The sequence below is a fragment of the Mastomys coucha genome, unplaced genomic scaffold (genome assembly GCF_008632895.1).
Source record: "Mastomys coucha isolate ucsf_1 unplaced genomic scaffold, UCSF_Mcou_1 pScaffold6, whole genome shotgun sequence".
Classification (NCBI taxonomy): Eukaryota; Metazoa; Chordata; class Mammalia; order Rodentia; family Muridae; genus Mastomys; species Mastomys coucha.
Window position 1 is genome coordinate 45,535,845 of NW_022196912.1, and position 24,467 is coordinate 45,560,311.

The 24,467-nt window shown below is 42.7% G+C and overlaps 1 protein-coding gene across 17 annotated transcripts in view; it reads left to right on the forward strand.

Annotated features, from left to right (window-relative positions):
• Myt1l (myelin transcription factor 1 like) overlaps nt 1-24,467 on the forward strand; it is a 393,932-nt gene that overhangs the window by 271,778 nt on the left and 97,687 nt on the right. For 16 of the 17 annotated variants that reach the window (XM_031355923.1, XM_031355921.1, XM_031355929.1 and 13 more), the window contains one exon: nt 10,742-11,103. The exons of the other annotated variant lie outside the window; for it this stretch is intronic. In XM_031355923.1, coding sequence (XP_031211783.1) covers nt 10,742-11,103 — 362 coding nt within the window. The remainder of the gene's footprint in view (nt 1-10,741; nt 11,104-24,467) is intronic. 17 annotated transcript variants of the gene reach the window in all.

The window sequence follows — 24,467 nt, forward strand, 5'->3', positions numbered from 1 at the left end:
AAAAAAAAAAAAAAAAAAAAACCAAGAGGAGAGTGACTAGAAGAGCTGGGGGGACAGCATGGGCATAGGAATAGACGAGGAGTTACCAGGAAGAGGGGCAAGATCAGGGGCAGGTTGGCACTAAGTAGAGAACTCTAGCCAGTGTACACAGAAGTCTTACTATCTACCTGCTGGCACTCAGATAGAGGTTCATCCAATCACTAGGAAGGAGTGCAGCTAGCTGAGAACCTAGACTATTGTTCCCATCCAACCCAGAGTCACTGTTTTGCATGACAGCCATTTTAGGAGAAAAAAAATTTAAAGCGGGCTATGCATCTTTACCCTAGGGAGCCCATGAAGGAAGCATGAAAGCCAGTGCATAGCCAGTCAGTACACAAGGAGGACATGACATTCCGAGTGAAGCTAAGCCTCCCTTCCACGGGGCCTTTCTGCTTCTGAGACCAGCAGAGGCCAGAACTCCAGTGTGCTGCCTCCCAGAGCTATCTTCAGAGCCAGACATACAGAGAGCTGAGTGGGCAGCGTTTGCCCATCTGAGCACTCTCCCTTTACTGGGCCAACTAAACTCTGGGTTGCATCTTCAGGAGTGTGGCCAGGGCCTGCCAGAGCTCACACTGGGTGATCATCACTGATGGCCGAATGCTGTCCTCTTCACTACAGCTTCTGCCTTTTCGTTCCAGGTTCTGATTTTGCTGTTTGGTTTGTTTGGATTTTCCTATTGATTACACAATGCCACATGATTTTGATGTCATCATTCATCACCATAGCACCCATTAAACCGTGAGAAGCAAGCATGCCTAAAGGGGCCAAACTCTGGGCTCTGTATACTTACTCATCTTTCCCTAATGCCAGGTATCCCTCCATATCCTTCAGTCTATAAAACTCACCTATCTGTAAGAGATTGTGATGAGTCCATGGCACCAGAAGCTGTTAGACACCATGGGACTCAAGAAGGAAAGGCCCTCGGCAATCAAATGAGACATGGTTCCTCTCCATCTGTCTCTCTCTCTCTCTCTCTCTCTCTCTCTCTCTCTCTCTCTCTCTCTCTTTCTCTCTCTCTCTCTGTCTGTCTCTCTCTCTCTCTCACAGACACAGACACAGACACAGACACACACATACACACACACTTCCCTCACACTTCTGTGCCTTTGCAATGCACACTGTCCTTACATATTCTGCCTTTTCATACATGTATCTCACAAGCCCTGCCCTCACATGAAAGATAGATTTTAGCTCCTTGGTTTTCTTATAAATTTGCTCCAGGGTAGAGACACAACTGGCACAGTCAGGCCTGTAGCTCCATCTTCTAGAAGTCATGGTAGTAGCACTAGTTCAACCCAAGAAGCTCCTGAACCATGGGGACACTGCCACTTTGAGTACAATAGCATACAGAGTAGAACAGTCCTTTGCCAAGGACACAGCCACACTGTCCAGCATAAATCCAAAGACACATCTTTCCACTCAGCTAAAGAAGGCCCAGAGCTGTACTGTAATGTGTGTGCTCTACATACCCTGCACCTTTTGGGTCAAGCATATCAATTTCAACTTGAGCGTATTTGTTTAGTAAGACCAGATGGAAATGATACCACATGCTGGTCCAGCTGAAGTAAGTGGACTTTTTGTTCCCAGCAATTGTCTGTCTGTACATGTTCCTTTAAGCTGATGTAACCAGTACGTCTAACAGTGAGAACTACAAATGCAGAGTGTGGCTAGGCCCTAAGAGACACTTTTTGCCTCTGAATAATGTACATGTCAGTCTTCATTTTGACCAGGTAAAAAAGATATTTTTGATGCAGAGTCTGATTTGATGTGATAAGTCTGACCTTGGGTGTGCCACTACATTTTATAGGTCAAAGGTGGCTAAAATGGTTTTTAAGATTCCTTCCTTGTACGTGTTAGTGGTGTGGCAGGATACTAGGTCATAATGAAATGATCACTTTTGGAAGACTCCTTAGCCACCTGAGCTCTTTGGTTAAAATAGAATCACACTTAAAGCATACCCCTACTAGTCTAAAGGCATTCCCTGAGCAGATTAATCTGCCAATCTTATGGCTGAGGAGTGACTTGGCATTGGAATAGCTTCCATAGCCTTAGCATTCTAACCTCACAAATGTCAAGGACGATCACAACTTTTTAAGGACCAAAAAAAAAAAAAAAGAAGAAGAAGTTGTATGCATTTTACTGAAAGGTAGAAGCTGTTAGGACCAAGTATAAAAGCTGGTAGGCCAGTGCCAAGCACTCTGCAGTCAAACAACAGAGACAGAAGCTTTTAATGCACTCTCCCCTCTTGTCATGATAGGAACCAGAATAATTGATATATGGCAGCCTCCCTAATGCCTATAAAACCATACACCGATACAATAAGCCAGCACCAGCACAAGTGAAAGAGTCTAGGTAGTTTATAATAGATGAAATATCTCCCATGCAGAATATGAAATAAACACTCTTGAATCCCAGCCTGATGAGGACTGACTTGCTAGAGAATCAGGAACTTGACATGGGCCTTACTCATGGACAGGAAAGGAATAGGACTCATGCATGAACAGAGAACTCTAGAATGGGAAGGATGAAGAAAGGATGGCTATGATAGTGGGACCAGATTGGACCAGATAACAACAGAAGCTAAAGTGTAATGTGAAGACGTAGACAAGTTAATACAGTAGCCCTTGCCCTAGTTCTAGGTAGGGAAAGTCCACTGAAAGAATTTACTGCTTCACATACCTCACATGAACAATTGCTGGAATCTGGCTTCTAAAAGCAGAAGGTTCCAGGGGAGAATAACAAGGAAAAGAAAATCAACCACATTATAGTTGAGAGCTATAAAAGTGATGGAAAGTCTTGTCTGACCCAATAAGTCTTTGCCCCTGCTATAGGCTGAATCTTCTATTGGCACCCCAGCCTCCCAGAACTCACACCGAAGACCCACATGATAGAGGTACACACACCTGCCACCAAAAACCACTAAGGAATCTCAGAGTTCACCCAGGGATGTGGGCAAGATTTGAAAGAGTGTCAAATTCTAACTTCACTGACAGCTGCACAGCATCACAGGACACCAGAATGCAGGGAAGAAATGAAGCTTTGAGGGAAATGTCTTTGCAATTAGAATCACTCCAACAATTCTGTACAAGAGTACAGCAAACACATTTCAGACAAGGGCTCAGAATATGTGCCGCCTCCATGCACCCTGCTTCAGAGCCTGAGCTGACTTCCAGTGAGGACAGCTGGAGGGCAGAACACAGAACCAGCAGAGTGAGGAGCAGAAAAGTCCCCAGGAAGGTAGGCACACAGAACCATGGCTGCAAGAAGGTTGACCTCGTGTGTGTCAACAGAGCAGAAACTTATACATGGGAGTCTAATACCTAACAGAGAGTTGAAGAATCAAGACACACAGAAAAAAATAAAGACATCCACAAATACAGTGATAATATGCAGGAAAAAAATCCCAATCAGTACAATAGCCAGTACTGCTGCCTGGGCCAGCCCAGGTTTTGTGGTGGTCATGGGAATATCTATGGACTGGACATGCACCTGTTCAGCTGGGGAGGTTCGTGTGGAGCTATTATCTCCCAAAGGAGCCCATTAGATGATACTTAAACTGAAAGCCAGGGAGCATGACATAAGCCCTTACTCAGAGATTGTTGAAGAAGCAAAGAAGACGTGTGGAGGATTACTGGTTTTCAAGCTGACTCTTTAAATTATGTGCAAATAAAAACCATTGTAAAAAGCAACCATTAGAGTGTAAATAGGATAGCTTGGAAAAGCTAGTGAGGAAATCTGACAGGCCTGAAAAAAGTTGTGACTCGAGAAAGTGGACTTGATTTCAAATAGAACTTTAGCAATTGGAGGAAATATTTGTATATGAATCCTAGAGAACCAAAAATCTGCCAGAGCTGGTTTAGAAAATGGCTTTAGTTCTGAATTGGGATCTTGCAGTGACCACCAGAGTTGCCTCTACTGGTTTTCTTGAAATGAAAGCTATCAGGGTATGTGAAAGAAAGTCAATGGTTAGTTATTCTAAACTTTATTTATGTCTTTGAATTACTGTTCAAGGCAGCATATGTTTAACAGTGGACTGTGTCATATAAATGTATTTTTAAAGTTTAAAAAAGTGTCTGACTTTGAGAAGTTGATGTTTTTTAAATCTGAAAGTAAAAATCAAATATACATCTTTGAACATTTTATTAAATACTTTCAGTGCCTAGAATATTTATGATTTATGGCAAGTTTAAACTAAAAGTGGCTATGAAGTTTTCAAATAAACTAAACATCTGTTACCCATCTTCTACAGGGTTCTTGATGCTATGTTCGGTCTCAGGCATGCTGTGGCCAGCCTTCCATAGGGATGCAAGAGGGACAGAGCTCCTAAGCAAAAGGCTCAGCCCTCTTAGCCCTGGTGCCTGGCTTTCCTTTCCACGGATGCTTAGGAGCTATGTGCATTGTATCCTTAGGAGTCTGTATATTTGCATGTCTGTGTCCTCCTCTCAGTAACTGGGACATCTCAGAAAGCCCTGGCAGTCCTCGCTGTCCCTATACCTCCATTGAAACCCTCTTGCAGTTTCTTCCCCATATAAGCATCCACAGTATGGTGTGCTCTGGCAGGGGGAAGGAGGAGGCAGTAGGTCAGGCTAGAAATGCTCTTGGGATGGGCAACAGTGTGTGATGACACATAGTTTCACAATATTGGTTTCCTGGGAAAAATGGCATGAGGGCCTTGGACAGAATCCCATCCACCAATGTCCACCCCGAACCTCATTTCCAGCCCCACCTTACTGAGGCACCTGCCAGCTGAAATCTACAAGGGAACACAACTTTAGCACACTAGCCTTAGTGGCTCTTGTGTTCTTCCTAACCACAAATAAGCTAGTAGTTATCAGATTTTCTTCCTGGGTCATACCCATCAATTGTTGGCACCACTACCAACCAAGGAAGTAGAATAGAAAGCTACGGGTTTGTTCTTGCCTTTGTGCCTTCTCCTGATCACTTGAGCATGGGGCTTGCTCATCCCATACCCAAGCTAGGAGAACTATGATTAATACCACTCTTCACATGTTTGTATACCCCCTAGATTCTATTATGTCATCTGCCAGTTCATCCCCCACACATGGCCATGTCTGTCACTTTTTACTGTCTTGGGGCCACTCATGATGCTACCAACTTATCCTGACCAAGAAGGACACGAGACAGCTAGCACCATCCCCATCTGTCTATCTTCTTACTCATGATGCAGCTCATAGTCCCTCTGCCTCTATCTTTCTCTAGATCTATTACTGCCTCTGTTTGTCTCTCCCTCTCTCACTATCTCTGTCTCTCTTTGTCTCTATATCTGTATCTATCCCCCTCTCTGCTTTTCTCTTTGCCTTTTCCTGTCTTTGTCTTTTCCCCTCTCTGTGTCTGTCTCTGCATTTCCTTGTCTCTGTCCCTCTCTCTTCATATGCCTTTCTCTGTATCTACAGCTCCCCCCCTCTCTCTGTCTCTCTCTCTCTCTTCTTCCCCGTAGTGTATACCTGTGTATCCTTCCCTCCCCCAGGGCCCTATCTCTGCTGTCTCATGACATTAGGATCATGTGCACTGCTCAGGAAAATGCTTCCTGAATAACTAAGTAGACAAACTCCCTCAATCCTCATGCAGCAGATGCTTCCTGAACTCCTACTTATCACATAAAAGGCTTTATAGAGAAAGTGTCATTGTTAATGGCCCTTATAATAATACAGAAAGAAATCAGGGCAGGATTAGAAGTCAGAAATTCTGACATGGACAGAAAGGAGTTATAGACTCTGCCCAGAGGAATGGTCCTAAGCAAGGTGGTCAAAACGTCCATCTCTTCAAGAGGGAATCAAGAGCCCTGCCTCACAAGGTCATTGCGAGGGTTTAATGGAGATAAACATCTATAACTTCAGCTACTTCGAAGTCAAAGTCAAAGAGGTAGAGAGTTCGAGGACAGCCTGAGCCTACTGTGAAATCTGTGTCTCAAAAAAGAGAAAGAAAGAAGAGAAAAGAAAAAGAAAAAGAAAGAAAAATAAAAAGGATGGAAGATAGAGGAAAAATAGGTAAAAAGTAAATTGGGAATGTAGCTCAGTACTGCACCAACATGTGTGAGGCCCTGAGTTCTACCCACAGGATCATAAAGAAAATAGTGTTCATATGTGCAGTGAGTGTTCCATCAGTGACATTCTGGACTGGGCTACAGAAAACACCATCATCTATGAGTGAAGTAAATGTTCTGCCAGTTACATTATAGGCATAGCTATAGCTAGAACTCTGTACTTCAGGATTGTATTACTTATTACACAATGAAAATGTTATAAGCCACATAGGAAGTGGTTACCTGTGGCCATAAAGAACCAGAAGAGGAGATATCATTTGAAATGTAAATAAAGAAAATATCTAATAAAGAAAGAAAGAAAAAAGAACCATTAGAAAGCTCTGAGCTAGCTTAGTAGCCACTGAACACCTACTAAACACTGCTCCTGGAGAGGCCATGAGATGCCTGTACCCCATCCTTTCTTATCAGTGACTTTGACAGAAACAACAAGCAAAGAAGAAGTTGCTAAACTCATTTTTCAGTTATACTGATTCTGTTCATGTTTGGTACCTACCTATATAGGGAATGCACAAGTTAAAATAATAATTCTAGGATAAATAGATATAAAAAAAAATTCAGGATCCAGCCTTGGAGAATCTGATGTTTTACCATTCAAGTCCATGGAGGGTGTATCACAGCAAGTAACTTCACTTCTAGAAGAGCCCACTACAGAACACAGAGAACTATTCAAACAAATCAAAGACAGAAGTTTATAAGTATTGCAAAATTAAGACAATCCTGGGGATCCAGAGACTGAGCTTGAGGCAAGTGGGGTAGCCATCCTTGGTCCTCACTGGTGGCTTCATGTTGTTATAAAGAGGCTAAGACACAGAGACCATACACCCCGTTTCTGTTCACACTATTTCCCATCTTTATCTACCTTCAATATTCTGTTCTATCTCTGGACAGAGATATTACAAACAGTTTGAGGCAAGTCTAGATCCTGATTCGTTGAGGTGAGACCAAAACTACTATTGTTTCTGGTACCTGCATTAAGAACCTCTTAATGGAAACACTGTAGAAAAATTATAAAACTGTTTCTATCAATGCAGTGCTATTGAACTACAGTGATGCAGCAGGAAACTTATTTGCTAATTGCTTTATATTCCACTGTGTATAAAATATCAATGCAGTTTAATTACAGTGTTCATATTGTATTTTATATGAACTGATAGGACTGGAAGAGAGAAAGAGCAAGCACTAAAAGTGAACTTGATTTCCAAGCGACATTTAATCCTCAGGTGTGCAGCGCTTGGAGACCAGGAAGGAACCTTCAGTACATACCAGAGACCCAGTCACAACACTGCTCTGTCCCTCGGGTGGGTGTTTGCCCTGCAGGATACTATGCTCTTCAGGACTAGCAGGTCCTTCTAAGTTTGGCTTCAAGAATCTTATGCTGCCTTCCATGTTCCAGGCACCTCTACCACAGGTCCATCCTCACCCTCATCCTCATGATAGCCATCATTTTTTCACTTGCTTAATTATGCACTGAGCAATCCAGAAATGCTGCTGCACTCTCAAATGATTGTCCAGAAACACGTTTTGTGTGATGATGAGATTGCCTCCCTGCCTTGACCATATGATAACTTCTAGCCCCATGCAGCCCTGGATACTTAAAAATGTGGCTAGTAAAGCAGAAATTGGGCTTCAAATTATGTTTAACTCAATACCTGCATGTGTTTTGAGGCTACTGTGTTAGATGCTGCAGCTCAGAAACTTAGAGTGTCAGCAGAATACAGATTCTTCTGTCACCTCACTGGAGAACAATAGAGGTAGTATGTGATCTGTAACCCTACTAGGACATGGTACACTCTCATCCTTCACTAGTAAAGACATACTGGATTGTCCTGTGCCTTTCACTGGACACTCATGGAATGCTTGCATCTTATGATGCTATGCCATATAATTCAAAAGGATTAAAGAATGAGTCATTGAACTGTTTTCTAAATAATAATTGCCGTTGGATACTCTCTGCATGAGGAACATGAGGAGAGAAGCCAAAGATGTTAACTGTAGCCCTCACCTGGATGGCTTTATGGCTGCTTCAAGCACTTCTGTTACTAATTCTACTTGGTTTTTTTCAATTTGAGGACATCCCAGAACTGTGATTTTGTTGTCATTCAGAAAGACATGAATGATGGACAGGAACCCAGCTGTGGCAGTACACAGCACTCCGCGTGCATATGTGAGGGTAAAGCTTCTCTCCTCCTTCTGCCAGGCTGCCACCCATAAGCAGATGCCATATCCACAGAACATGAGTTTGGCAGGATCCACACCCCAAATGCAGTCCTAGATTCTCTAGGCTTCTGCTGACCTGAAAAGGCTTCCGAGTCAGTCTTGAAAATATGCTGAAATGTCTCTGGACTCAGATTCTGTTCTTCCTTTAAAAGTGGACACCAAGAGCTAGCAGTCAATGAGAGAGGTCAGAGAATTTGCATATAACTTAGCAAGAGACTTATAAAAGTCTCTTGCAAGAGACTTTTAGAAATATTTGTGGTAATTACATTTATAAATGTCTGATGGCCCTTTTCCCTTTCAAGGGATAGTGAACCAGACACATCTCTCTTTTAGGCTGTATCTTTCTATGATCCTCTTGTAAAGCCCACACATATGTTAAAACAACTATGTTTTTAAGAAGCTCTGGGTCTTTTGAGGCTATAGACCCTTCATTGGTGTGCATATAATTATGGCAACTAGTAAAGTACTTAATACCATAGTTTCTGATATGCCAGGCAGAAACTGATAGTGCTTCAAGGTTGCTCAACCACAAGGGACTTCTGATCATTAGGAGACACAACTATCAAGATACAACCACATGTCGAGAGTAGCGGGTCATTACATTATCATTCTGTAGCAAACACTGTCATAGACTGAGGACCTTGTCTGGACCAGGCACTAAACCCAACTCTTCATTTTTATTGTTGGCATTCCATGATTAAGGTACCAGTGTGAGAAGAATACAGTTCTTTTCGGTTTCAGATGGTAATTCTGAGGTACAAAGTTGAACATCTGTCCAAAATTACTCAATTGATAAGCCCTGTCCACAGGCAAGCTCTATTCACAATGACTCAGCACTGCAGCCACTGCCCTGCAGTCTGACTCCAGTACCCACCTTCACCTCTTTTCATGGGAAATGGGGGCTACCATTACTACCATGGGGTCTCAGAGTACAAGGGAGGCTCCCTCAAGCTATGGTGGATGTGCATTATCTCTGGAGTCTGCCATCAGGCTACCCTCCTCAGGGCCTAGCCCATTCCACTGCCTAGATGTCACACAGGCATCCCTTTACTGACCATTTCCAACTTTCCTTACCTCAGTTCATCATGCTGGAAGCTTGCCATGGTCTTTCCAACACACAAATATGATAGCATCAGTGATTGACTGCAAATAGCTCAGAGAGTCTCATAGTCAGTCCACTGAGTGAATCTCCCCCTTGCCTGAAACATCACACAAACCCCATTATTTTCCTCTCTTGCTTCAATTGCTCTCAGCTCTCCAGGTCCTATGTTTCAGTTTTCTGAACTATACTGTGCTTCTCTTCCATTCATATTGATTGCAGATGATTTTGATGTGTATTCAGGAGTCTTTTTCTCTGCCAGATGGCACTTTACTACCCTTCAGAGTTCTTCCCAGAATAATGTCTTCCTGGCATTTGATCATGTGCCCCTTGGGTATGGTACCCTCCACATACCATAATACTGTATGAGAAGATCTGCACTCTTAATTTGTTCATTCAGTCTGAATTGTTTCAGTGCCATGATGTTAAGATGTTAGGTATAGGATAGTGAGGAATTAGAAATGATACTACTGACATGTCAAAGTGTGACTGAACCTCACAGACCTGGAGCATCAATATTTGTTGAACAGCATAGGATCCATAGGATGGCACTGGCTGACCAAGATCTGTGATCATGTCACCATTCCTAGGTTCCAAACTTGAGGCAACCCAAGTCTGAAGGAACCTTCTATTGCACTGACCAGTTGAAAGGGGAGGTCACATGGCATTCTAGACACATGCATTATTTCTCATAGCATGCTGGACACCTAATCTACTCCTATTCCTTGAAGCACATACAGGCTTTATGATGATTTAAAAAAAAAAAGAAAAAGAAAAACTAAACAGGCAGCATAGTTTGGAAAAATAATCATTTCTCAGGGAAAGGCTATCAACAGCTTGGTCTGGCCCAAACTCATCTTAATTTAATGGCAACTGCCACTAATCCCAGAGTCATTCTCTGGGAGCTGGGATGGAACTGGCATTATCCAAGCCAGTGGCCAGCCTTTACATTTACTAAATATCTAGTACCAGTTAGTACATTGAATCTAGACATTGAACTGCCTGAGATGCATATGGAGTAAGGGTTTCCTAGCCATCCTCCTGAACTAGGTTCTCCATGCCATCTGGAATCATAGTAATGGTGAGTTAGAGGACTCCACTTCCGTGCTAATGGCAATTAGACAAACACAAGTTGTTCTTTGTTGTCACATCATTTTCATTGGCAGAACTATGTGTGAGAGAACAGTAGTGCCCTGCCCCTCTGCATCTGCATGGTGACATTTATACTCAAGCTCGAATATATGCAAGGCATCCCATTGCTCTGATATTCAGGCAGTAACATAAATATTTTTCTCTGTCCTTTTCTTCTATTTTTTTATTAGTGTATATGGTTGTCCCTTGGCTAAAAAAAGAAAAACGCAAGATAAACAGCCCCAAGAACCTGCTCCCAAGCGAAAACCATTTGCAGTAAAAGCAGATAGTTCCTCAGTAGATGAATGCTATGAGAGTGATGGTACTGAAGACATGGATGATAAGGAGGAAGATGATGATGAGGAGTTCTCTGAAGACAATGATGAACAAGGGGATGATGACGATGAAGATGAGGTGGATCGGGAAGACGAGGAGGAGATTGAGGAGGAAGATGATGAAGATGATGATGATGATGAAGATGGTGATGATGTAGAAGAGGAAGAAGAGGATGATGATGAAGAAGAGGAAGAAGAGGAAGAGGAAGAAGAAAATGGTAATCTTTAACTACTCACAAAGCTTAGGCCATGCTTTGGGGTCAGTTGATGCATGAATTTTCTAGTGTTAATACCCTTGGCATCCTAACAATTCCAGAACTAGATTTGCTCAACACCAAATGGATAAACTGCTTATGCGAACTTAAGAGTTTATTTCAAATAATTATTTAAGTTATCTTCTGGGCTTTAGATTTTTATCACATTGTTATTTAGATTTGTTGTCATGGCAATTTGCTTAACTATTTATGGGAAAATGTAGAAAGAAAACTAGTCTAGCATGTCTGATGTTTCAGTTGTTCCATCCAACAGGCACTATGACTGACTCAAGCATGGCTGTTGGCACAGGCTTAGCTTCCAAGCCTCTAATATGTGAGCTGGAGAGATAGATACGATTCTGTCTGTTGAGTGTCAAAGCTATACTTTGGTGACTGTTATATGGCAGGCATAAACAAAGATGTTACTTAAAAGAAATTGTTGGTAGATTGGTTGCATGTTTCTATATTTGAGAACCAGGTTTCTGGTCTGAGGTAGTTTATTATGAGTTGTACAAGCAAAGTGCAAACCTTCTGTACTTGCAGTGCATGGGTGGCTTCCATATGACACACCAGAGGGCTCATTTATGTGTCCACCTTTCTGGTAGCACAAGACTAAAAGTTACGATTTTTGAACCCTAACCCAAAGATCATTTCTTTTCTGGAAAGAAGCGATAGTTTTCTTGTGATCTTAGATAGAGCTTTTGTTGGCTTAGGGTTTGCCTCATAGAAATGCCAACAAATGATGGAAATATGAGAATACTTTTTTCTCATCCTTGTCCCTTGGGCTTACATATCTTGAAAAATATAAATTCCAAAACAACTAACTTCCAGATACAAATCCATTATGTCATCCTTTAGAGAAAACATACCAAATGATCATGCAAGTGAGCCAGATGTCAATACTGCTATGTGCGGGCATAAATGAATGTGCCTTGTTGCAAAGCCAAGGCCATTTTGCTAGGAAGCATGAACTTTACTAGACAGTCCTACATTGTTACAGAGCCTTAAAGTTAAAGATAACAATTTGCTACTCACATTTGCCCTCAGTTCTCCTATGGCATTACAGGACACCGTGAGTAGAAGCTTAACAAGTTGCATCATAGCTCATGCCAATAATTACTGCAAATGCTAGAGACAAATGTGCTGATGTCACTAATGATCTGCTGAGAAGTTATTGTAGCCCTATGTAATGAAATGTGTGGAACGATAGAGAGGAGACCAGTTAAGCAAATATTTAGGGACACGGTGTCAGCTGTGTGCAATTCTAAATGATATCTTTAGTTGTCAGTGCTGATGAGTGATTTGTATCTTGGCTGTGTGGCATCATTGCAATCATATAAAATACTGTCTTGCATATTCTCATCATGTTTGGAAAGCAGGAGATATTAATGTTCAGGGTTATGAACATTTGGTATGCACAAAGAGTATTGTCTAAATTTAGAATATGTTCCACTTTCTAAACTTAGATATTTCAGTTTTGTTTATTTGGGGTCATAATTTAAATAATACACCTTTTGAATACACAAAGTGACATGTTTTGAAAGGTACTCAGAAGTCTTATTGAGATCCATAACAATATAACTACACAGTTGTTCTGATTTTAGCACCTAGACCAACCACAAATCAGAACCAAGCAATTGTAGCTGGACTGACTCAAGCAACTGGGCCAAGGACAGAATCACCAAACAAGCAATTTCATAATCACCCCATAGGGTCCAGATTTTAAACACCAAGCATACCTGGCCTGGAACCTATACTCGGGTACTGGCCCATGCTGAGTTTGACCATGTGTGGAAACAGAAACCCCTCAGAAAGGAACAATGCAATCCCAGATATGCAGTCAGCCACTGAGGAGCAGAAATCAACCACGTTTGCTCCTCAGATAAGCAATCACCTGTCAGGTGACGTAAAAGACCCAACGAATTACTGAGGAGGAGCTCAGCACGTGACCTGGTAGGAAACAAGTCTGTGCTTCCCGCCCCCCCCCCGGAGGCAAGTATGCCCTTGCCCATATCCTTCATAGAGAGTGAGGCCCTTCGCTCCTCTCAAGCACAGGGCGAAAACTTGAACGGGCATCTGGCCGAGGACCAGGGATGAGGAGGCCTCAGGTCATCTATGCTGATAGGGTACCGCTGGGTCCACCCAGGAACCATCTTCCCTCCCTTGACTATAACTTGAAATGTGGGGATATTTTTTGTTTCAGGTAAAACACATTTACACAAGTCATCAGATTATTATGAAAGGAGCCTACTAATTATAGAATAAACATTCCTAACATGAGAATTAAGTATTTCATTTCAAGGATCTTTGAGCATTGCAGTTTACACATAAGTCAAATGGCCGACACTGAGTTTCCTATGAGTACATGTATTTACAAAAATTTTATTTTTTTAGAAATTGGACAAATCACAGGCTAGTCACTTACATAGTCTTATTTTCAGAATATACAGTAAAAATGCACAGTACCTATCCAGTTCTATGTTTAGTAAATAACAATTATCTACCCTAAAAGTGAGTTACCACTCTGTATACATAGAGTCTTCATTAGCAGATTTGGCACATGCTATGATTATGTTCTTACAGGATCCCTATAGTGAGATATACAAATTCACTTCATAGATATTGCATATAAGGTATAGTTTATTTTCATACTCCATCCACAAAAAGAATAGCCCTTTAAAATACTATATGCAGATGCACATATATATTTCATATACACATTTATGTTTGTCCTTTTGAGCCCATGTTTCCTTTGCCCATAGGCAGGAAGGTGAATTCTCAAGGAAGAACTAGGCAGTGTGTAGTCTAGACTGAACAAGGCAAATCGGCTATCCTCCTTATCTCACACTGTTTCTTTAAATGCTCTGCTGCTACTAATAAAATGTCGAGGTCCCCATGTGGCATTTGCCTCTGGCATCTCACGACAACTTCGAACACTGAGCACTGCAAGCCTGTGCCCAGTCATTGGGCGAATCAATGTAGATGCCCCTCCCATTAGGGTGCCTGGCCTTCCATATTCCACATCAGTTAGCAGCCATGGGTGTGGCATCCTTGCAGGCTCATTTGGAGGAGCGGATTGTTGTGAATGTCAATATTAAGAGCTTTCTCTAATATGTTATACATTTGCTCAAGGACAGAATGAAAACACATGGTATGGAGGCAGAGTGGGAGGAGCTGCTTTTGTTAGAGCAATGCAACCTCTGCTGCTGTCTCTGAAGTAACTGGGAGACTGGCAGTCCAGACCTGCAGATTCTTACCTGAGACCTTGTTCTCACAGTCCTCACTATGAAGCAATGAGGTCTTGTCTATAAGGCCATCTTTACTGAAGTGATCTCACTCTTCAGGAACTTAATCTCAAAAACCATCCTGTGTGAATCCCTCCCCACAGAAGCATCTCTCTAATTGTAAGATTTTCCAGGGTCTGTTTTTTCTTTCCAAACAGAGTGATGTATAAGGTCCCCAGCTACACTCAGGTCCTGATCATGTGAGGCAGAGGCTGGTATGGTCATGAGGGAAGAGGATAAAGGTGCTGAGCGGTCTGCACTGAGACCCCACAACTCCCCAGTCTCCCCTCAGGGTGCTGCTCTCCATATTGATTAGCCAATTATCCTTCTGTATCTTTCCCAGGGACAGGTCCCTGATGAGGGAAGCAAGCTGAAATGCAGACAGACTGTGAAAATCAGAATTAGCCAGCCAGTGTTCTACTGTAGTCAGCAGAAAAAGCAATGAGTTCTGAGACCAGCACAGCACAGAGATGATGTGTTTAGTATGCAAGCCTTCACCTGAGGAAGGCTGTGGTCACAGTTGGGAGAAAGAATATGGTGGATTTCTTCTCTTAAAATTAACCTTCCCAACATACATAAAAGCCTTTTGTGGGGATATTGGAAATGCAAGTGTGCTGAGGTAGATTGTACTGTGGCTTGAGAATAAGAAAGCCTTTAGACTCTAGTAGGATCTTTCTAAGTATCAATCCATAACAAAAAAAAAATAATCCTGCTCCGTATCATCTAGTTTTTGCCTAATTATAAAATAAATTTTATTAGATTTCATGAATGTTTGAGTACTATAAGACAAATCAGAAAACATGATGAAAATATAATGTCTCATGCCCTTAAGATGTAAACACATTCGTAAAGTGCTAGAGGTTAGCCTTTTCTACAATAATGAAAACAGGATGTCACATGGCTTGTTGTAAAGTCCACTGCGGAGAATCAACAGTGCATTGGGTGGGTCTTGTTCATTTCCTTTTTAACCCACATGCTCTGTGGTCACAGTGAGGCAGGGTACCAGGGGGATCTGGGCTCTGTCTGTGCCATTCAGCTTGAGAAGCTCATCCAGCCTCTTACATCCACCCCCTCACTCTTTCCATGTCTTTCTCTGCAGCCTAAAGCAGGCATAAGACACCAAAGATCTTCAAAGTCTGAACTGTTTGCAACTGTAACATTGCAGCCATAATCAAAAGTGACCATATGACAATCTCTCCTGCATTCACTCAGTTCTGCATCACCCTAGACCTGTAGCTGTGCCTACCTGGAACACTGACCCAGAACCACCTGCCCTGCCCTACCCTGGGGAAAAATCAGTGCTCAAGACTATCCCCTTAGCTCCTAAGGGGAGGGGACTGCCTGAGCGTCAGGCAGTGAGGAACAGTGCTCTCGGCTAAGGCTACACCAGGACAAGGTCTCAAGATGCCTATCCACAGTCTCTAACATGGAGCATGCTTCCTGTATACTCAGAGGATAGTGGGCTAGCTGAGGCTTTTATGTTTGTGCTAGGGTTTTCTTTTCTTTTCTGCTTCAATAAAGACTGAGTGGAGTAAGCAGAAACACACAGAAGCCTGGAAGAATGCAGAACTGAGCACTGCACACTGAAGTAGTATCTTCAAGAATTAATGCTGAAGCCAAGAATATGTTTGGATGCTGAGGATTAGTAAACTATATTATAGAGAAAACAGCCTATATCTCTGTAGGCTTCCTAAGAAGTGAGTCAGAGTCTCTGTCAGGGATGATGAATGGAAGACAAAGGGTCCCCCTCCCAAGCCACCACATTGAGGTAAGAAACCCACTTACCTCAGCTCTGCTCTGGAGGCAGAAGGGCCAGGATTGTTACACCTATGCCTTCACCAGAATGTGCAGCCACGCTGACACCTGCTCTATGGGCAACCAGTCCTCGAGGCTGGCCAGTTGACCTGCAGAGGAGAGGGACAAACAGACAGAAGTGAGGAATAGAAACAGACAATGAGTGACACTGCTGAGAGGAACAAGCAAGCATAGAGACAGGAGGAGAGGGAGGGACAGACACTGAGAGTGAGACAGGAGAAACTGCCCAATGCCACTGCCATCTCAGAGAGCTCATAGATGGGAGGATGTGACTGTCCTATTATTTTTAAATCTTCAAGTCTAGATAAGCCAGTGCCCAAGTACAAGAAGCCCATCAAAACCTTATAAATGAAATTTAATTCACATTCCATTAATTTAGTTCCCTAATGAATGAAAACGTTAACTGTGAAACTGAGTTCACAGTTTTTAAGTTAAAAGTGGCTTGGTTCCTAGTATAAATTGTTTCTCTTTCAACCTCCCTCATTTCATTGTATAGGAAATTTTGTTTTACTTACAAGATAGACAACTAATAGTTGGCTACAGTTGTTAGGAAGCTTGCCTAGGACTTTTTATTCAGGCAATGACTACTACTGCACAACATGGAGAAAATGGTACAAATCTGCCATTCTAGTACTCAGGAGGTGAAGCAACAGGTAAAGCAACCTATAGGTTGCTGTTTCCTATAGGAAGCCTTGTTCCCTACGCTGGTCTACAGCCCTAGAATCAGTGTAGAAGCATGGATGCTGAGGGATGAATCTTTTAGCATCAGTGTCCCTGCCTGGCTAGTACTTGCCTTCCTCCCATGATTCATAGGCTCTGCAGAAGAAACTTGTCAGCCAGGGAGAAGTCAGAGGAAGCAGCCAGTAGCAAGCTTGGGATCCCAACCACAATAATAACTCATAATACAGGATGCATAGCCACCCTATAACCTCTACTTAAAGGACCAGAAATTCTCCTTGGATGATTTCCCTCATCTATAAGTCAGAGAATGGCATTTGGACTGCAGAGAAGTATCAGAAACCACTATAGGGGTCCTAGGAGATTGCCACCTCTTGGAGCAAAACTAGACAATGGGATTAGCTGGAGGTTGCTGCAACCACTGTTCCCAGTACTCATGAGACACAGCCACCTTCCCAGAGTTCAGAAGAAGGCATCTAGCATTGGTGTCTTGAGCTGGTGTGGACAAGTCCTGGCCTTGTTCCCATCCTCTAGGCCTAGTTCTTCATACATGACATTGGCCATAGAGTCTTGGCTTTTCTAGAGTCTTGAAAACCTGGTACTTACTGGTTTCTCACTAATTCTAGCCTCTGCAGAAGTCTCCTTCCTCATCAGAACTGCTCCTTCCCAGCTTCTTGTCTTCCTATATTCCCACCCAGCTTCCCTCTTCTTCATAGTATGCTGATACTATGAAGGGTATATTCATTTTCTACTTATTCAACTTCTATGACTACAAAGATGTCATCTTTTTGTTTCATTGTTGAGTTCTAAATGTGACATATGTGTGTGTGTGCATGTGTGTGTGCACGTGTGTGTGTTAATAGAGGTCATCCCCACCCAGCACTGGCTTGTACAAAATGTGACAGCCACAGTATTTGTCTTCAGTCTGGTGAGAAGGCTGGTCTGGTGCCCTTTCCAAGGGCTCTACCTTTTTCTGTTTAGTTAGGAATCTTAGAAATGTCAGTCTGTAGTTGGGGCTAATGGATTGTTGCTAGAGTTATACAGGTATCTCTTTATCCTAGGTTTCCATTATTCTGTCTGTACGTTAACATCCTGGGTCAGACTTTCTGTGTATATGTCCCAATGATCAACTTAGCTGCTGGCACCTTAGTATCTCGGGAAGTTTAGAGAACATCTAAATTCTTATTTCCTTTCAGGAGAATATAAACTTTACAATGATGTCAGGAACTAGGATCATTTTTGAGCAGGTGACTCAGTGGGAGAGGAAGGTGTCAGAAATAGGCCTTTATGAGCTAGTCTGTGTTCATTCGGCCCTGATTTGGTAGGCAAGGCAAGACCATGTCAGGCCTTGTTCAGGAGTGACAGAGGCATTGGCCGTGCCACAAGCCAGATTGATTTACAAGGTTAGATTGACAGCAAAGTGCGCACAGACATGGAGCAGACAAAATCAAATACTGGGTGTGCTTGTCTTCAGACAAGGAGCTCAAGTTTTCAATGTACAGGCATGGGTGGGATTAAGAATGAAGTCAGAACAACATAGCTTTCAGAAAAGAGGCTGGAAATTCACTTGGAGCAATTGTGTGTGACACATCAAAACCATGTCCCAGGATTTAGCAGCAACAAAGCAAAGGCTCACGGGAAGGAGCTGCTGCAGAGCAGAAAATGGACAGGAGCTATGGAAACTGGAACTGCACCTGTGTTCAAAATCCTCCTGTCTGCTCCAGTGCTGCCCTCTCCAGATACCTTCTGCTTGTCCAGTGTTCTCTTCTCCGTCAGGTGGGGATAAAGGGACTCCTGAGATGAAAGAAAGTACTCCCTGGGTGCAGGGATTTGCCTGGATTCTAAGAACCTTAGTCTTGAGAGGCAAAAGCTTCAAAAGTAGGACCCAGGAGAAGGTGGCATCTTCCCCTTTGGTGACAGTGTCAGATACAGGATGGCTTGTTGGTAGAAACCCTTAGAAGGAGTCTCACCTCTAATCTCACCTGCCCGCACAGTTAATCTCAGGGGAGAAAATACTACCAAAATGTTCTACTTAACATTTGTTTTTAAAAGTCCCATCTAACCCTATAAACTTCCCTGACCATAGAAAATCGGATGCAAATATCAATCATTCACTTTCAACAACATTCAAGAGAGAATGCATTTCATTACTCTCTGAAAACAAAACTTCAGTGTCTCTTTCCTCTCCATGGTTCACTGCCTCAGGTGTCTCCTCCTATCCCACAGCACTGGCACCTCTTCTGCTTGGGACCTACTAAGCACATGTCCCCCTCATAAGGATGCTGTTCAGATAAGGCTTTGGGAGTGAGGAGAAAGGCTTGGGTTTGAGATAATCCTGTTTTGAAATCCCCAGGATATCTACAAGTGCTGAAAAATAACAGATGTATCTATAATAAAAAATCTGAAGATGGTGTAGAAAACTCAGGTGGAAGCTAGAGGCACTTTGCCACTGAAGGCATGCTGATAGCAAGGAGGGTGCCTGCCTCTCTCCAAATGTGATATGAGAACACCCCCAAGTTCTAGCAGTAAGAAGAATTCTAATAGCTTGAAGTTAGCCCTTAAGAACTCAGAAAGCCCTGCATGAGCGGTGAATATAAAACACTAGTAAGAAAGCAAACAGTGACACTTAAGTAAGGTGGAATTAGGAAACAGGGCACATGTGACTATGGTGACTACAGTTAGCACCATCTGGCTATGATATGTCCATGCTTCTCTGTCTCACTCCCACCCCCCTTGTTGATCTAAAAAGACTTTTATGAGTAAAAAGTGTCTGGGGCTGTTGTCTAGCTCAGCTGAATACCAGTTGATCCACTTGGAGGAGGGATCTAAGATCCTGGGGGTAAAAGGAGGTCTATATCCAGAGTTGGTTCAGCCTCCCCCCCCCCCCCCCCCCGTTGCAGAAACACCAAGAGGGTGGGTCCTATCTCCATGCATTCAGTGTCTGGAGGCTCTGAAAGCAGAAGCCTTTGTACTAAACAGCAGTGGGCTAGAAGTCAGCTTCTCTCCTACTTCCAAGGAGATAGCACATGTGCTGCACAATACGTCTGTGGTGGTAGAAGGAAGATGAGAGGGGAGATGCATGCTGATCATAGCCTGGTCTAAAGGAGTGGAGGGTGTGTGACATGGGCTCCTGAGGTCACAGTGAGCAGAACTGTGGGCAATCAAGATCTGCCCTCTGTTAGCCTCTTTAAGTGAATTTCACCTTTCATCTGCTTTCCTATCTCACTTGGTTAGCCCAGGGCTTTCTTGAATATCCATCCAGAGTACAGTCCTTATCTAATGTTCTAATCTTCTGTGATGGTTACTCTTTATTTTCATTTTGGAATTTCGTAGGAGACAGACTCTGACTCTGTGCTTGAGAGAATTTCCAGAGATGCTTTAAGAAGGAGGGAAGACCTACCCCAAATGGGATGGGGGGATATACCTCATAGGGTAGAGTGCTGGAATAAATTAATAAAAGAAAAAAAAGCTAGATGAGTGCCAGCAGTCTCCAATCTTTGCTGCTTGAGTTGTGAAGGGTCCTACCTGCATGCTTTCACCACTATGAATTCTACCAACCTCCTCTTCCATAAGAGACTGAACCATCTTAATTATGAGTCAAAATAAATTCTTCTCCCTTTAACTTGATTCTGTCAAGTATCTAGTCATAACAATAAAAAAAAAATTGATATACCTTCCCAAACCCAAAAGGACCTAATTTGCATTAGTCAAGACACTGGTGAGTGTTAGACCAGCTGAGCTAGCAACCCCAGCACAAGTCTCAAAAGGTGGTGATTGAAATATATCCTCAATTCATGCCAGCACAGTGAGGAGTATCAAAGGGAGAGAAAGTTAGAAGACAGATGCTGAGAATAACAGTAGTCACCCGACGGGGTGTATAGCAGAGAGCTCTGCCTCATCTGATGAGAAAGATCTAGGTGTCTAGCTGCTTGTCTGCACCAAGCTCACTGTGTTCCTCTTCCAAGAAGACTGCAGTCTGGTTGCTATGGCAACAGGCAGTGCAGAAGACTAGTAAAGCAAACCTGCACAGCATCCCAGTATGGTCTTTCAGTTCTGTCACTTGAACACATGATCTGTGGCTTTCTGTTGTTGCCTTTCAGGAGTAAGAGCCACTAGAGAACCTTTCTTGGGGTCTCTACAAAGATTAGGAAGGACAAATAGACTTCTACCACCATAAGACTGGGCTTTGTTTCTGAATTCTATTGGGTACACACACACACACACACACACACACACACACACACACACACACACATCCTGCTCTTCACTGTCTATGAGATTTGGTAGGTATAATTTGTATGTATGTGACTTGCTCAGTACTAAATATTTTAAAAGTTCTATCTCAGACATGCTTTTTAGAGACAAACTCCACTACAAAGCCAGTGCATGGAGTTCCAGCCATTCTAGGAAAATCTTCCAACTAAGTGATTTTGTCTATTCTCTGTGTAGTACAAAAAATATTTCTAGCAGTCAAACTCGGAGAAGGTGAGTTGTGGCAATAGCATTTATAAAGCCCTCATGGGAAGGAAAAATCACTTGTGTAATACAGTTAACAATGAGGCTGGTTGCTGACTGGTGATCACACAGGCAGATCTGGGCTCAGCCACAAAAGCACCTCTATCTCTAGGCTCATTTTCACCCTCTGGAAGTAGATCAACTTTAGCGTCTCTGATTTCCATTCCCATATGGAAATTCTGATTTGCCTGGGAACACCTGGGCCTAGACAGGTTGAGGGGTGGCCCCTGTCTCAGCCTGGCCCTGGGACTCCGTGAGATGACTAATCTCAAGCACAGTACAACATAAGGAACACAGCATTCTCCCTTCTCTGCACACTGTGGAATCCCTGATCCTACTTTTTACTGAAGACATAAACATGTGCATTTATTCTCCAGAAAATGCTTTGTTCATCACAAACACATCCCCTGACTTTGAAAGAGCATTATTCACTAGAGAGAAACAAGTAATATTGACTCCTGAAAGTTTTGTGAGTTAGAATATTTGTACCTCATTTCTAGTCCCTCACTGATACAGAAAATTCTAGACTGTTTGCCAAAGCCCATAGTTATGATGGAGTCTTTTCAATGTTAGCCTCAGCAGAAAGCCAACAAGCTGGTAAATTATCTGAATATGGAAAAGCAGACATGGGATTCTAAATACTTACCATGACGTTCTAGGCAAGGCTGAGCAGAGCACTTGTTTAGAATTGGTTTGCTAATGACTTAGAGCCTGTTTCCCTCCGTTAGTCCACATAATTAGGAGTTAACTTTAGGAGAGGCCTTGAAACAGTTAAATACTGGTAACTCGAGGAATTCTATTAAACTGTAAGGATTTTGGCCCTGAATGTCATTTTCTCAGCCATTTCCACATTTGCTGCTGTCATTCATGAGGCCTCAGATGACACTGAGTATTAGTAACTTGAAGAAAGGCCAAATCGTGCAGCACGCTCTGACTTCAGATGCATTCCCTATCGCCTATTTCCAGATTTCCTCCTTCAATAGGCTAGTTTTTCCAGGCATCTGCTCTGGGAGAGAAAGTATCAGAAAACAACTACCACCCATGCCAGGTATTTGAAATACATGTAGTCTGTGTGCCTCACTCTGGGACTTGTAGGGATTTGCGAGGAGGGGCCAGGCAGATAATTATCCCTGCCTTACAGAAGAGTTCATTATGACTGTGAAAGGTTACTGTCCTCACGCACTCGCTAGGCAGTGAGTGATGGGGCCAGTTGCATAACTTCCAATGTCATATCTGCCTCCCAAAAGCACCAGAGCATGTGCAGTGTTCTCCCAATGTACTTCCCTGTGGGAAGCAGGCCTGCTACACATATTGGAGAAAGCCTGGCACTTTCCAGGTACTCAGACAGAGAAGGGACCAACCCTGTCTCACAGTTCCTCAGCTTTATGGGTCAGCATGGCTGGGATACAGTGTAGAGCAGCTTGTCCATTTTTCTTTTCATCTTCTTGGGGAAAGGTGACATAGAACAATAGTAAGGGGCTGAGATGGACTCCTTAGTCATGTCATGTAGAAAGCAGGGCAGGCAAAAACCTGAGGATGATCCTGAGATGAGTAAATGGAGAGACAACAGCATTACACCTACCATCTGCTAGTAAAGGCTCACAAGGGCCTTGTCCTTTTCCAGGGCAGGATTCATTTTTGAGTTTAGAGATGCAACAGAGATTTGATAGGATTTTCCCCTGGCTATTACAGTCACTCACTTCCTCCTCCTTGTGTGTGTCCATGTGGGTATACATGTGTGTGCAGGTGTACATGTATACTGCATGTACATACAGCAGCCAGAGCACAACATAAGTGTCTTTCTCTATAACTTTCCACCTTACTTTTAAAAACAGGGCCTCTCACTGAACTGATCTCAGTAATCAGGCTAGGCTGGCTGGCTACCAAGTCCCAGGGACCCCCCCCATCTCCATTTCCTCAGTGCTGGGATTATATATGTGGGTTCTGGGGATCAAATTCAGATCCTTATGCTTTCATGGACCACTTTTACCAACTGAACTTCCACATGGGGGAAAAAGAGAACCTCCCTAAACTGTCCTCAGACCTTCACACATATACTGTGGCACACATACTTCACACATGTACTGTACCTATACATAATCAAAGACACACAAATAAAATATAATTTTTAAGTTTTTTTACTTTTTCAATTTATGGCTCATACTCTCCACTTTCAAATCATGGTTTGAAAATTCATCTCATGACTGATACTCTATAGATAATCGTGACAATTACCCAAGATATCACAGTTGCTATGGATGGATAGAATAGCTTTATATGTCCCAACGACAATCTAGTTAGAGCCCATGAACATAACAAAGTGTATAAATCAAAAGAATATAAAAATCACATTTCCAAAAACTCATGAGAACAAGATGTCCTTAACTCCTAAAACCTGAGCTGCCATCCAACAGCAAGGTGTGCATCTGCGATTAGCCTTCCCAAATTCGTGATTATGTTTGCTAGCTCTGTCTTCCTTTTATTGCTGTTCTTTGATGACAATTTTACCCTTATAATAAGGAAAATGGTGCAGGCAGAGTGTGGTGAAATGAAGAGGTTTGTGTCCAGAGAGACACAGAATCTGGTTCACACAGCAAGTGATGCCCTCTAACTAACACATGCTGCTGTTTGGAGAGTGGGTCAGATCCTAAATATTTGTTGACTCCAGGTGGGATGCTATTTTCAGTTATTGCTATATTGAGCTCCAAATCTCTTTTGCTAACATGAACCTTTTCTGCATAAAATCCATAACGAAAGCACCAGAGGTTCAGTATCTCAGCTTTAGTCAGCTGGTGTTTGCAACTAGTCGATATGCCTCATTCCTCCAAATCATTATCAAACTCTGAAAGTTCTCTGGCATTTGAATCATGGAAACAAAGGACAGATGTGAAATGGCATCCATTAACCATCCAACCAAAGGGAAATGTGTTTGAAAACTCATTTATTATTATCTATGTTTCGCAATGCAGATGACAGCAATTGTGTAGAGTTGTGAATAGAAATTCAAATCCCAACTGCTCTCTGAGTGAAAGCCAA